General features: G+C 44.7%; 1 protein-coding gene across 3 annotated transcripts; it reads right to left on the reverse strand.

Moving 5' to 3' along the window:
- Window positions 1-3,201: 3,201 nt before the first annotated feature.
- LOC4349165 (cytochrome P450 704C1) lies at window positions 3,202-7,177 on the reverse strand. 3 transcript variants are annotated; one of them, XM_015759368.3, is made up of 6 exons: window positions 6,747-7,177; window positions 4,894-5,109; window positions 4,518-4,805; window positions 4,094-4,429; window positions 3,775-3,978; window positions 3,202-3,660 (listed from the first exon to the last, which is right to left on the reverse strand). In XM_015759368.3, exons 1-6 carry the CDS (start codon window positions 7,068-7,070, stop codon window positions 3,481-3,483), a joined length of 1,548 nt encoding a protein of 515 aa, XP_015614854.1. In that variant the 5' UTR covers window positions 7,071-7,177; the 3' UTR covers window positions 3,202-3,480. The 3 variants fall into 3 exon arrangements, with proteins under 3 accessions (XP_015614854.1, XP_015614855.1, XP_066160848.1); XM_015759369.3 differs by lacking the exon at window positions 6,747-7,177 and adding an exon at window positions 5,709-5,974; XM_066304751.1 differs by lacking the exon at window positions 6,747-7,177 and adding an exon at window positions 5,709-5,797 and having other exon boundaries at window positions 4,894-5,626.
- Window positions 7,178-15,134: the final 7,957 nt, after the last annotated feature.

Genomic DNA, 15,134 nt, shown 5'->3' on the forward strand with positions numbered 1-15,134 from the left:
CTGTCTGAGTGGTGTTGGGCTGGCTCTTCGAGGTAGCAGTGGCACAATGCTTCTAGGCTTCGAGACGATGGCAGGGATGCCGGACGAGGCAATGTAGCAGCAGATCTGGGCCTTGTAGTAATAAGGTAACTACTTCCTCCGTCCCAAAATGAAGCCATTTTTGAGGTTGGCACGGGTATTAAGAAAGTAGGTGAGAATGATTGGAGGAAGTGTGTGATTGGTTGAGAAGAGAAAGTAGGTGAAGAAGAATGGTTGTGATTGGTTGAGAGGAGGAGGTAGGTGAAGAAATAGATTTATTTTGGGACAAGACACTGTGCTAGAAATAGCTACATTTTGGGACGGAGGGAGTACGTGTTATACGTGGGGGGTAAAATGGCCTTTGCACAACATCATAACAGATGTTTGCTACTAGAAAGTTGATGGCGATGTCATTTGTTGGATAAAATCGTTTATAGGATGGTATTTACTGAAACATGTCCTCATTAATGGCAACACTTAGAATTTGAGTTTTTTTTACATAATGGAATATAATATTCCGGCCTTTACTCAAAAGAACTACAACCAATTATTACATAGTAGCTTTCAATAATATAGTATAAATCTAAATGAATAGAACACACCGAAAAGAAAAACAAAGAAACCAGCCTAACGTAAGGAGATCACAATTATTGAAGTCTATTTGAAAATCTCAAACCATAATTAGCAAAAAGTTGCATAACCGTTGTCGGAGATATGGGCCCGAGGGTATGCGAAGTGAGGGGAATCTACCTTCCCATCCTGCCACGTGTCCCTACAGCCTGGTCCTGTCCCCGCATTCCGTGAACCGCAGGAGCGGCCGGGGGGTCGGGGCCTCGGGGTGCCACGTTATGCCCCTCGGGCCCTTGCACTGCTTTGCCCCTAGGCCCTCGCCTAGCCGCTGTTTGGCGGGGGAAGCAAGCGAGGAGGGGGCCCAGGCTAAACTTACTTTAATGCGCGCAGCGCCCCAACTGCCCCCTGTCGTATTTAATGCAGTGGGGCAGACGTGTGGCGTGCTAAACTGATGCACGATGGTCAAGAATGACCGGTCTGTGACCGGCCTGACGCCGGTCACGTATGACTGGACGGACAACCGTGTTCCCACGTCGCATCTGCTTCCGGCGGAGTGGAGGTAGGTATGACCCGTCCCATCAGGGGGTCATTCGGACGGCGGCCACCACAAGTCTTCACCTATTAATGAGGGAATAACAGGGCTGTCCCCCGTGTCAGGCGAGGGACGGCGCTGGGCCCCGCTCAAGGACAAGCTGTGGTTTAGCTTCCAGGCGAAGGCACTGGTCGAGTTCCAGTCAAGATAGGGTGGGTCCCCACCCGAAAGAAGAGTAGGTAGAGGTGGTGCATGTGGTATCCCCTTGAGGTATAAAAGGTGGACCTTGCCCACCGAGAAAGGGGACGACTCTCAGAAAATCTGAGCTTGTGGAGGAGGGAAGTAAGAGTGTTCTCCCGAGCTTAGGAACCCTTGTAACTCTCAGTCTAAATCCCATACACAGGAGTAGGGTATTACGCTTCATAGCGGCCCGAACCTGTATAATTTGGTTGTGTGCGAGCTAGCTAGGAGCCTTGGGGACGGATATGCGATTTCTAGAGGCGAGCTTCTTCCCCCGGCTGAACTCATGAGGGGGGGGGGGGTTCTCACGATCTCCCGCTAGAGAGGATCACTCCTCGACAACCGTGGTCTCCAACTTTCGGCATACAACTTTCAGAAACTCTTCATCTTCATCACACCTTTGTAGTTGTGCCTAAAACCGGAGCCAATGAGTTGCCCTGAAAATAACCTACATATAGGAAAATGATGGTGATTTGTCAAAAACCATATCGTTCCTACTCAGCCATATTGCCCAACAAATGGCAGAAGCTCCAACAAGTATCAGTTTACTCATTTTCTTATCAACTCCCAAAAGTCACCCATTAAAAATATGAGATATGCTAACTGGAAGAATAAAACCAAAAGAGAACTGAACTGCTCTCCATAGGAACTTCGCAAAATGACAATCCATAAAGAGATGTTGAATAGACTCATTCTTTAAACAAAAAGAACACTTTAAGCTGCCATTCCAGTTACGCCTTGCCAAATTATCCTTATTTAACACAACCCCTTTAAGCAAGTACCACATGAAAATTTTAATCTTAAGTGGCAATTTAAGCTTCCAAATACAATTGTTTCTCTCGATATAGCCATTATTAATTAAAGCTTGGTACATAGATCTCACCGAGAACAAGCCATTCTGATTGAAATTCCATCTAAAACTATCATACGAATCATTCAATTGAATATGTACTATAGAGGCACACAACTCATGCCAACAAACAAGATTATGACCATCTAAAGCTCTCCTGAAAGAAACATTAAGCGGAACAGATCGATCCCATAACGGTGGCAATAGAAGATGTTTTCCTCCGAACAATTGCATACAAAGATGGATATTTATCTTTAAAAGCCAAGTTACCAATTCATTTATCTTTCCAAAATCTAATTTGTTTCCCATTATTGACAATCCAAAAACCCATATTTAAGAAAGTACTTTTGACATTCATAAGACCAGACTAAAAATGAGAATCACCTTATTTCTTGTCAACTTGGGTTATAGATTTATTATAAATATATTTGAGTTTTTGCCGATGACAAAACTTTGATTTATTGTAACTGAAAGAACTAAGTATTCGAAGATAACTAAACAAGTAGCTCATGAGCTGGCTTGTTATGCTCACGACTTGAAATCCCACATCAGCTTGACTTATTATTATTACTCCGAGCCAAACTAAGGCAGAGTTCTTGAGTGAGGGTTGGCAGCCCTCATTTTCTGCACGAAAAACGGAGCGATGAATTATTGCACGAAAAATTAAATATTAGCTAAAAAAACTTAAAAAATGGGTTAGTATAATTTTTGAAAACAACTTTTCTATAGATTTTTTTTTTGCAAAAAATACGCCGTTAAGCAGTTTGGAAAACATGTGTATGAAAAACGAGAGAGTAGAGGATGGTAACAAGCAGTGCCGAACGCAACCAAAGTAGTTGATTATGAGTTCGAGCCGAACTAAGCCGAGCTCAATGCAAGCTGATGCCATGAGTTTTGAGTTATCTTTTTTTATTTTTCCAAACTTACCTTTTCCAAGCTCATAAAAACATTACAATTTTGTAAAAAAATCATCAGCATTTGTTGAAAGCCCTTTTAAAATCAACTTTCTACTATTTAATCCATTCATTTGTATTGCGCCCTCCAAGTTGTACAATTGAAGTTCCCTACAACACCAGTTCACTCCAATAAGTTACTCTGACCCTGACTGCAGTTCAGATGCACTTATTATTCTAGGGTGCAATGCGGGTTATTCACGATCAGACATAATTAAGGTTTGCAGATCTCGTTCGTTTTGGTATGCACAAGGAGCTATCACTTGCATGAGTACAGGAGCCAGCTGCTGTGCGTGCCCAGACTGTAGTGTGTGCCCTCATCTCGCCATAGCCGTCAGATGGAGACCCTGATCGACGGAGAGTGTAATCATGGTCCGGTAGCTGATGATCTCCTTCTCGTCCCGCAGCTTGAGCACGAAGAAACGGAGCAGCACGGCCGCGAAGATCTTCATCTGCCTGTACGCGAAATCCTTCCCGAGGCAGATTCTTGGGCCGGCCTACAGAAGGAGCAGGTGATCAGAATTCAGAATTGTCTCATCACAAAGTTCAGAAAACTTTCAGAAGTGGGTAACCGGAACTCAGAAAGATTCTTGGAGTTCAGTAAATTTCACCTGGAAAGCTGTAAATTTGAACGGGCTCTCCTGCTGAAAGACGCCGTTCTCATCGAGCCAACGTTCAGGCCGGAAGGATTCAGCGTCTTTGCCCCACAAGCTCTCCATCCGGCCCATCGCGTAGGGGATGTAGAACACGATGTCCCCCTTGCTGACGTTGAATCCGTTGGGCAATACATCGTCTGAGAAGCACTGCTTGTTATCCTGAAACATCGTCAGAAACAAAGTGACACTACGTTTGTTACTATACTTCGATTCATTTGGCATTGGGCAAGAGAATTAATTTCGTTTGATTAACTTTGTGATCGTAATTAATTACCAGTGGAACTGCAGGGTATAGCCTGAGCGTCTCCGTCAGTGCAGCGTGCAGATAGTGCATCTTGTTCAGTGCCTCGTCGGTCAGGCTCTGCGAGAACTCGTCGATGGAAGCGGCCTCGCCGGCGTTGGTGGCCTCCATGGCTTCGTGGCAGATCTTCTCCTGTACTTCCGGGTGTTTGCACATCATGTACAGGAACCAAGCAAGCGACCCGGCTGTGGTGTCCTTGCCGGCTATGACAATGTTCAATATGATGTCTCTCAGGTACTTGTAATCAACCGTCCCAGAATCGCTAGTCGTTGCCTGGATGAATCTTGTCAGGATATCCTGCCTCGAATCCTATTGCACACAAAAAGTTCACCTTAATTTCAAGTGTTTGATCACTCACAAAATGGATGGACAATTGGACATATCAGGTAGTGCTTACAGTGTCGTGTGCCTTGGTGTTGGAGAGCTCGTCGGACCTGTCACGGATGAGCTTGTACACGAACCCGTCGACGACCTTGATCCTCTCCTTGAGCATCGCCTCGGCGCCGACGTTGAGGAGCCTCGACAGCTTCCAGAACGGGTTGAGGTAGCGGAGCATGGTGAACTCGCTGGCGTCGTCGAACGCCGCGGCGAAGCGGCGCCCCTCGCCGGAGCCGTCCAGCGTGTTGAGGTCTTGGCCGAACGCGATGGTGAAGATGGAGTCCATCGTTGCTCTCATCAAGAAACCCTGAAGAAACAACCGAACAAACGTCCTCAATGGCGATACAAACACAACACACCACTGGCGCCATCGATAGTTACGATCGGTTGATTACCTGGAAGTCCATGGATTGGTTTGACGCGGCGTGGCTGGAGACGACGCCGGCGAGCTTGGCGGCGTTCCTCTTGAAGACGTCGCCGCTGAAGTCGCGGAGGGCCCTGGTGGTGAAGTCGTAGCTGGCGATCTTCCTCTGCTGCTTCCACTTGTCGCCGTCGACGGCGAAGATGCCATCCCCGAACAGGTCGCTCATGTTCCCGTGGTTAAACGACCCCTTAGTATTTTTCACAGAAACCATACGTGTCAGGGCAGCAACAAATCCACAAACATGAACCGCACCGGCCTAGCTAGCAGCCTCAAATGGCTGCTTGCAAAGCTGACTGGTTTGGGATCAACATGAATGCCTCTAGTACCAAATGCTACAAACATGATGTTACAGTAAACATTTATAATTATGCAACTTTAAGTTTGTCATCACCCTAAGTATATCACTAGTGTATATTATATTTCATCTTTGCTCCAATCTCAGCTCAAAAGCTTTTTGACCCTAGGGGCATTCTTGTCTTTTCGAAGAATCTCTCTTCAATTAAGCCAAAAGTGTCCGTGGACAAATTACGAGTTTTTTTAAGTGTCTTTAAGCCGTGGCACGTTTTTATGATATATACCAGCAAATTACACAGTTTTTGAGGATCCTGTAACAAATTTTGCCTATTTCCTTTCGAGTGTCACGCTCGTAACTGACTAACCGGGTATGTATATCGTCGCTGTTACCTAGCTAGATATCGAGCTGCCTACAATTAAAAAGGTATGAATGGATCAACCCGTAAATCTATTTATAAATAAATTAAATGGATTGACCAATAGATTACCCACTTATTTGATCGGGTTGCCGGGTACCATAACTTATAGCGTTTTCCTCCTCTCCTCTACTCCCATCATTCTCCTTCGGCTCTTCACCTCTCTTTTTATCTCTTCGTGCATGGTGTGCAAACACCCGGAAGTACTCGTGTGCAAGTACCCGGAAGTCCCGGTTCTCTCCTCCGCCACACTATGCTGCTGTTGTCAACGTCGCGGCCTGTGTGGCCACAAGCCCACAACCTCTTTCTTCCACCCGAGTAGATTTTTAGGATAATCCATTTGGGCCCATGATAGTTGTGTTAGATCAAAGACAATAACTAACGTTTCTTTTTTTATTGAGAACTCAATGACTAACGTATGGTCCACAATAAATAGGATGAATAGGATTGTGACGATACGTACAAGTTGGGCTGGAACATGTTCGCGGCGCACGTGTGGCCCATATTAGATGGGGCCGTACGCGTCAAATTGACTAGAGAAATATCCTTTTTGACTACATAGGGTTATGCTAGTAGCAGTAATAAGACTGTTGGTTCTATCCGTTTGGAGAGAGATTTTCTGTGCACTCATTAGTATATATTTAATTAAGTATTAATTATTAAAACTTAGAAAATAAATTTATTTAATTTTTAAAATAACTTCTATATGGAAACCTTTTGCAAAATACACAATATTTAACCGTTTGGAAAACGTGCTAATAAAAACGAGTAAGTTGAAGAAAAGACTGGGCCTAGTTCTTTTTTCTCAACTCCAAACTTCAGTTTTCACGTTTTCCGTTAGCATATTTTTTAAACTGTTAAATGATACTTTTTGACAAAAAGTTTTTACATAGAAATTGTTTAAAAAATCAAGTAAATCTATTTTTCAACCTTATAATAGTTAATACTTAATTAATTATGTGCTAATAACTTTTCTCATTTTAGGTTCACGGGAAATATCTCTCCAATTGGACAAAGGGAGAGAGAACGGGGACTAAAGTATAGCCGTATAGGAGTAGTAAAGCAGTTTACAGAATCACAAGAGCATGCAGTAATAAAGAGTGGCGCTGCGTACCTTGCCGTAGTTGGCGAAGTTGGTCCGGAGGATGTGCTCCACGACGGCGGGGTCGCACGTGTATATCTGCTCGCGGCCGGCCGGCACCAGCAGCCGGAAGGTCATGTGCTCGCGGGACAGCGCCGTGTGGTAGTCGTGCACCCGCCGGACGTGGTACAGCTGGTGGAATGCCGTGCCGACCACCGGCGGCCGCCGCCGCCGCCGCCGCTTCTGCTTGCGGGTGGCGACGACGGCCAGGTACGTGCAGATCGCCACCACCAGCACGAGACCAACGGCGGCCGCCGGAGAGTTGGAAGAAGAGTTCACGCCGCCATCTTCTCCCATGGCACAAGCAGAAAACCAGCTTAGCTAGCTCGCTCTTGGCTTAGTTTGGTTGGCCTTTGCTGCCGATCGATTTCGGCCGGCCAGCCTGAGTGAGATGTGCTCCTTTTAGATTTTACGTCGTCGATGCGTCTCTCGTTTTATACAGATCGATAGATAGCCTAGTGGGTTCCGAATGGGCAGAAGTATGTGGATGGAATCGTGAACCGCATGCCATGCTACAGCCTACAGTGGTAGATATCTTGTGATTGGGCAATTTAGGTTTGGAGTGTTTGACTACTACTTTCTCCCTTTTACAATGTAAAAATTTCTAATATTATCCACATTCATTTAAATATTAATGAATCTAAACATATGTATATGTTTAAATTCATTAAAATCTATATGTATATAGATAATGCTAGAAAGTTTTACATTATAAAACGGAGGGAGTAGCAGTCTAGCACGGAAGGACAAACACTAAACCAACTGACCTGGCGGCGATAACTCGGTGCCGTACGGTGGTTCGTTTTGTATGCTTCCAGCAAGTTGGTCTTACTTTTTTTTCCTTTCCGCCGGCCGATCGAGAATGACGTACTGATGAGCAAACTTTCGATAGGTATTGATTAGATTGATTTGGTGAAAATTTGACACTCACGATCTGGCTTCTGGCTTCTGGCTTCCGATCAATATGATCCGAACCCTGCAATCGTAATACCACTTCTACTCTGGTTATCAACCATACGTTGTCCGATTGACCTCGCCTAGAAGACTAATCCCTGCATATGAATTGAAAAACATAAGCCCTAGGGCGTATGCCCTCTTGGGCTTAGCCAACGATATAATTACAACGTCTAGGACCCAAATCAAACTTGGATTGTATGAGGTACGTGGTTTGTTTTGTCGATTCCTAACAACTAATGAGTAAATTTAATGTGGGACCAAAACCATATGAAAGTAGACCCATAAGCTTTACAACAAGTACTCATAAGCCTAGAGATTTCTTTTAGATTATCTACTAGTTCCATTTGAAGTTGATATTGCTAGGATACCCAAATCCGAATCCAACATGTGGAGACTTTAATCTTTTGCCTTATATAAACCAAAAGTATTGTGTTGATGTATGAGTAGACTTGAGAAATGTCAAACATTTTAGCTTGAGAAATGACGTAGGTGATAAACTCTGATCCCTAGTCAACTTATTTGATCATCCATACACTTCGTGAGTTTGCTCTCCTTTCTTTTGCACACACAAGTAGTTCTGCAAATGTGAATATACAAAACTGGTGTAGTAATATTTGTTCAAATATATAATGAGTAAACCTAATATTGAACAAATGCACATTTAGCTTGTTGATATGTAATAGAAGCATAGTTATATCCGAGTCAATGATATCCTCATCACATTTATTCATGATTTTGGGTTGTTTTGCTTTGAGCTGGCATAGGACTACAATTCTTAGCAGCTTATGTTCTAGGGTTCCATCGATTGACCTAATAAGCCAAAGTCAAAGCCAAAATTTATTTTTTTAAACTTAATTTTGAAGCTAAGTTTAAGATTTTTTAACATAGTTTTTTATATTGTTTTTTAAGTCACTAAGAGTATATTTACAAACGTTTTATGTATAAATTAATTTTTATTCCCTAATAAGCCGTTTAGGAAATGTGGGCAGCCGATGAGGCTGCTACTCCCATTAATTTGGTGTGTACTACTGCTATCTTCGACACATCATTTAAATTAAACTATGGGTGTGTTTAGTTCACGCCAAAATTGTAAGTTTAGTTGAAATTAGAATGATGTGATGGAAAAGTTGGAAGTTGGAAGTTTGAAGAAAAATTTTGGAACTAAACTCGGCCTATACTCCCTCCATTTAAAAAAAACTCAATATAAGATAGGATGTGCCCTAGGATAGGTCACATCTTACCTATGTTGAGTTTTTTTTAAACGGATGTAGTATTATCGTAGTGCAATCTTTGGTAGCTTATGTTATGTGGATTTTTGCGGGAACTTTCAACATTTCTTACAAAATCTTTGATGTAAATCTAACAACTTTTTTAATACTTCTAAAAACATGGTACAAACACAGACGCTCACATACATGTACATACACTCGCCTTTACAAATACATAGACACACACTAGAACTTACAAGATCCTTGTATAGACTAGATCGATTTGTATAGACTGGATCATTATATATATATATCCTGAGATTCACAAAGCCATCAGAAACGTCTCGATGTAGATATGTACACCTCTACTATTGAAAAAGTAATTAGTCATAAATATGGTCATTTGTACCAAATCTAGAACTTAATCTTAACTGAGCTAATTCTACAATAAGGAACCTAATTCATTCATTTTTGCTGTCAGATAATTTTCATAGCTAAGCTCCAATTCATCTTCCATTATGGAAGTAGGAGGGACGCCCTTAGCATAGTAGTTTAATATTTCCTCTGTTTTTAAATAATTGGCATCGGACACTATTTATTTCTAAACTTTCAGCACTCACTTTTTATGTAGATTTTTTTCCAAATGTTAAAAAGGATATCGTATTATTAAATGTATGGCATCTTAAAAATACAAGCACAAAATTTATCACAGTTCAACCATTTAAGAGTAATTGGTGGTCAAACATGAGACAATAACTTGTCGGTTATTTCAAAATGAAGGAAGTATTTGAAGTTCCTGGCATACCGATTTAGGTTCCATTATTTTCTTCAACTTCAAATTACAGCTTTCTTATTTTCCATGAGTATCTTTTCAAATTGTTAATGGTGTCTTCTCCAAAAAAAAACTTTATATATATAAAAAAAATCCTTTAACAACCCAAATAAATGTATTTTTAAAGTTTGTAATAATTAATATTTAATTATTAATGTGCTAACGGTTTATCTCGTTTTCGCATGTCACTGAAAAGGTAAACAAGTTGAAGTAGGAGATTCAAATAGCTAGGCCATTGCTCCGACTACAAAAGAAAGAACAGTTCCCTTCCCTTCTTGCACAGAAGACAGCAGACAGATCACCACCCCACAGGCCCCAGCATTGAGCTTACAAAAGTTATCCCATGTGAAACGTGTGCGACCATTCGATCGTACGAGCAGGACGAGACACCAAGAAAATATCCATGTTGATGATCGTATCTTGGCCTTGATATACGAAACACTACTGTTCATTGCTCAAGCCGTCGCTGGAGATGCTTTTGGCCGAGTTTAGTTGCAAACTTTTTCTTCAAACATTTAATTTTTCTATCACATCCAAACTTTTCTACACACAAACTTCCAACTTTTTCGTTACATCGTTCCAATTTTAACCAAACTTTTAATTTTAGCGTAAAATAAACACACCCTTTACTCAGAACTGATTCACATAATCACAGATGCAGCCGCAGAAACGTATGAATAAACCCGAAATTCCAGAGGTGTATGATGAATTCGCCTGTATTTGGAAAATTCCAGATGTCTAGTACGTTGAATTTGCCTGTACTTGGCTGCTAGCGCTAGACGACAATTGTAGATTTGCCGTTTGAAAGTTATTGTCAGCCTCGTGCAGGCAGAGTAGTGGAGCGCGCCATTGCTCACAGCAGATTCATTGTTTGTTGGCTCATGAGGTACGACCAAAAACTTAAATTTGTAATAGATTTTGAGGTTTTCTTATTGGAATATAGTTTATTTTTTTTACATCAACTTCTAAATCACTAAAACACAGATATAGAAGTTTTACCCATAAATTATTTATAATTGTTTCATTCCTTTTGAATTTACCACTATGAGTATCCTTAGTACTAGGCACGTGAAATTTATACTACGTTAGCTTTTTAATATATGAAATTATTGATTATTCGTCTTAATAAAAATATCTATAAAACTATCCTTGAAAACGTATACATCTGCAAAGGGCCTCCATTTGTCATTAGGCCGTACTTAACAATCTGAGACTCCATTGTGAAACACAAATTGATGTCTTATGTTTAGAAAATGCCAAGAAATAAGAGAATGAATTAGCGGTGAGCTCTACCTAAGTCAGAAAAATAATCTATACTCCTTTTAAAAGATTTTAGTGGTGGTGATGAATGGTGAATCTGTCACCACCCACCAATTGACATGTGCGACTATGAAGTTGGTACATAGGGTCACTAAACAGTAACACGTGCAAACTGTCCATTCCCAAAGTGATTGAGGGAATGGAAAAGGAATGCAAAGCATGAGTATTTAGCTAGTTTTTTCCCTTGATGTAGTCATTTATTTTTTTATTAAGCGAAAAAAATAGAATCTTTATTGTCTGAAACATATGTTCATATCGGTGTCATGAGTCATAGTTCTCTAAGGTGGTCATGATTACCATCAAACACTTATCAAAGCTAAAAAAAACTATTCTAACAAAAAAAATTTAAAAGTAAGAGTGATCTTTTTTTTAAAAAAAGAGAGCGAAATGATTTTAAATACATTAGAGTAAGGAAAATCAGGGGCCCGGTTCGGCTGACCACTTGCACACCCTCATGGAGGACCATGTTTGAACTTGAAGCATGTCCAGATTCGTTGTACTATTAAGTGTCCTATCTGGTACTATGTTGCTATATTATGGGAAGGATAGAGTAGTAGTTTTGGATTTTAAATTTTACAAAATAAAATAAAATTCTGAATTGATAGTCTACACTAATAGAAAAAATATTTTCGCAGACGTGATCTTTTTTTTTCCAGGCGGGTTGGTCCTCAGAACCAAACAACTGCCTACGAAAATGGCAACCGGGGGTGAGACCGTCGTCCGCCTACGAAAATCATTTTTTTATAGGCGTATCCCTTAAGAGATCCGTCTGTAAAAATACTTTTATTTTCAGAGGATGACCTCTAAAGTGGTCCAAATTTTTGCAGACGGACCACATAAGAGGCCCGCCTGGGAAAATAGGACCACTCACTAAAAAAAATCTTATATGTTTCCTTTCCCAACAACCACCCACCTACCCACCCATCCTTATCCTCTCCCCCTCTCTACCTCTATCTCTACCTCTCCCTCTCCCTCTCCCTCTCCTACGATTTTTGAAATTTGGATGAGTGGTCTCTACCGTGAGGAGGAGCTAGCGGCCGTAGGCGGCTCAGCGCGCGCAAGGAGGTGGCGGCGGCGGCGTCGGTGTCAGAAGAGGAGGAGCCGACGGCCATCGGCGCATGCAAGGAGGAGGTGACAGCTGTCCGACTCGGCGAGGAGCGACGGAGGAGCGGCCAAGAGGAGTGGCGACGGCTCAGTGAGAAGGGAAGAGGAGCTGACGGTGACGACGCTCCCTCCCTCTCTTCCTCCCAGATACGGCGGAGGCGTCCACCGAAGACGGTGCCGGCCCCGCCCCTTCCCTCCCTCCTAGATCCGAATGGAAGAGGAGCCGATGGAGGCGACGCTCCAATCCTCTCCCTCCCTTCCTCCAGATCCGTCCGCCGGCGGTGGAGGCGGCGACGGCGGATGTAACGCTCCGCTTTTTGCGTGACGTTAAAAACTAATTCGGCAAAATCCTAATTGCGAAAATTTTCGTTCTTTGAGTGTTGAGTCTAAGTTGTGCCAAAGATCTCAATTTAAATCCCTCCCTTGTCTCGATACCCTGTTATCAAAGTTCGTCTCCTCAAAATTTCCATCCCAATATAGTCCCGAAGCTCGATTCCTTCTATTCGGAATTCCCTCCTGGAACCCCATCCGTGAACTTTGTCGAATGCCCGAACCCTAACTCCGTCCAGGGATTCACCTTCGCGTCATAAACTCTCTCCTTGGTTCCTTCAAACCGATTCTCAAATTCGAATTCAACCTCTCAGGTTTTGATTCATCTATCTTTCTCTCTTTATCGGTTCGTCAATCTACCCTTGTTTTATTTCTCGAACTTCGGACCCAAGTCTGAATATGCAAATCGAGATCGCTTCCACCCTTGAACTCTAAACCCCAAGATTCAATCCCTTTCGCCTTGAGTTCTCCCCGAAATGATTTCCGTTCCAAAATAATCTCGAAGTCCGAACCCTTCTATTCAGACTTCTCTCCAAAATCCTTACCCACATATCTCGTTGAGTAGTCAAACTCAAACTCCCAAGTTACACTCTCTTTCTCTAAATTATCCATCACCCTTTGACTCGTCTCCGAATATTGTTCCCTTCCTTGACTCCTTCCTATTCTCCCGAGACCGAGTATCAACCTCGAAATTCGAATCCAGACTCCAACCCTAAAACCTCCTAATTAAATCTCTCTGTGAAAGTCTATTTAACCTCCCTCATAGGTTGGATTCCTTCATCCTTTTACCGGTCCTCCTCTTCCTTCTCTTCCATCCCATCTCTCTCTGAGTCTCGACCTATCCATCTGTCTATCCGTCCCTCTACCTATCAACCTATCTTTCTATCTATCTATCTATCTATGGCATTCTACCGCTATCTCCCTTGTTCCATTTTTGAATAATGATCTTCCCTTTTTGAAATCCTCTGAAATAATCCTTCGTGCCGCCAAATATAAATCTATCCCAAAAATACCAAAATTCCCGCTTTAAAGCCCCACCTTGGTCAAATCCCAACTCAAATGCCCCTCAAATTCCTTAATAGGAAGTTCCAGAAAAAGTCTATTTTATCTCTCTCGTGATGATTTGGGCCGAAACCTGCCGCTGGCCCATCTCTCCTCAGCTCCCTCCATCTCCACGTGCGCTGCACGTGACCACCGAGAGAGAGAGCGCTGTCTCTCTCTCCCTTCCCTCTCTTGGACGTTCTCTCGCTCTCTCGTCCTCTTCCTCTCTCTCGCTGTCTCTCTCTCTCGTTCGATCTCTCTCTCCCACGCCAGCGCTGCCGCCATCGCCAATTTCCCGCTGCCGCCATTCGATTTTCGGCTGTGCCGCTCGTTCCCGCGCGCGCGCACACACTCGTGACCGACCGCCCGGTCGCCGCCACCGTCAGCGCCTGCGCTACGCTGCCGCTCGGCCCCGCTGCCTGCCGCGAGCTCTGCAGCGCGTGCCCGAGCCGCTCCACGCGTGTCCTGCTAAAACCGTGAGGCCGAGCTCCCGCTCCCATCCCTCTCCCTCCCCAACTCGGCAAAGAGAAGAGCTCACTTTTTTCCCCTCCTTTTCCACTTTTGCCCGACACTGCCGGCATCATCACCTGTCGCCGCCTTGGCTGCACGCGTCGATGACCGCCAGCTCGCTCTCCTTGACTGCCAATGTCGGTTCTTCCTCCCTAAACCGACATTGCCATCTAGTAAACTGAGCCACCCCATCTCCCTCTCGTTCATTCCCTCGCCACCACCGTGCCCTTGCCGCCTTGCTACCGCCGTCCTCGCCTCCCTCCTCCATCGCGCGTGCTGGTGAAGCCGGCGTGCGCGCGAGGAGCTGACGCGGGACTCCAGGCGCCGTCTCCTTCCCCTTCCCCGGCCCGAGGCCGGAGAGCTCGCTCCCGCGTCGTCGGCCGCTCGTCACAGCGTCCGTCTCGGCTCAGTAGTGCATCTCCCGTTCTCCCTCCTCGCTCCCTCTCCTCTCCTTAGCTCTGGGCAGTAGTGCGAGTAGCCTTCCAGTAGCAAGCTGGCGCCGCCCCGACCGCCGCCGCTGCTCGCCGTAGGCTCGCCGCCGTCGCTGCCCAAACTCAGTAGTAGCCGCTCGTCGCCGGCCTTCCTCGGTGTAGCTCCACCCAATCCGACTCTAGAAATGAACTCAGGAGGTCGCGTAGATGCTCAAGTCCCTAGGAATCGAGCTCTCATCGCGTCGTCGTCGTTTCCCTCTTTTGCCGCCGCCGGCAAGCGCCGCCGCGATTCGTCGTCGCCGGCCTCCCTCCGGCGAATCCGATCCGGTGGCTCACTCCCTCTCGTCCGTCCCATCGTTCAGGTGTACTCCCTCTCTCTCGAATCGTCACGACGAGCTCCGGTGAACTCGGCCGCCGTCCGCCGTCCATCTCGGCCCGCCGGCCCGCGTGGCTGCCACGTAGGCGCCATCTCGGTGCCACCTCGGCCTTGACCGGGCCAAGCCGGTCAGCCGCCCCCTCCCTCCGTCTTCCCTCCCGTGTGCACGGTCCACGGCAAGCCGTGCGGCTGCACGTGGGCCCGCCACCATCCGTCCACCCGGTGCGCCGCGCCCAAACCACGCGCCCCCGA

This window comes from Oryza sativa, chromosome 10 (genome assembly GCF_034140825.1).
Source record: "Oryza sativa Japonica Group chromosome 10, ASM3414082v1".
Classification (NCBI taxonomy): Eukaryota; Viridiplantae; Streptophyta; class Magnoliopsida; order Poales; family Poaceae; genus Oryza; species Oryza sativa.

What these genes read in the sequence shown, in the direction of transcription:
- LOC4349165 (XM_015759368.3), bottom strand. Translation starts at nt 7,070, where the DNA reads ATGGGAGAAGATGGCGGCGTGAACTCTTCTTCCAACTCTCCGGCGGCC. An exon ending in ACCAATCCATGGACTTCCAG is followed by an intron (nt 4,806 to 4,893) that starts GTAATCAACCGA and finishes TTGTTTCTTCAG; the next exon opens with GGTTTCTTGATGAGAGCAAC. An exon ending in ACACCAAGGCACACGACACT is followed by an intron (nt 4,430 to 4,517) that starts GTAAGCACTACC and finishes TGTGTGCAATAG; the next exon opens with GATTCGAGGCAGGATATCCT.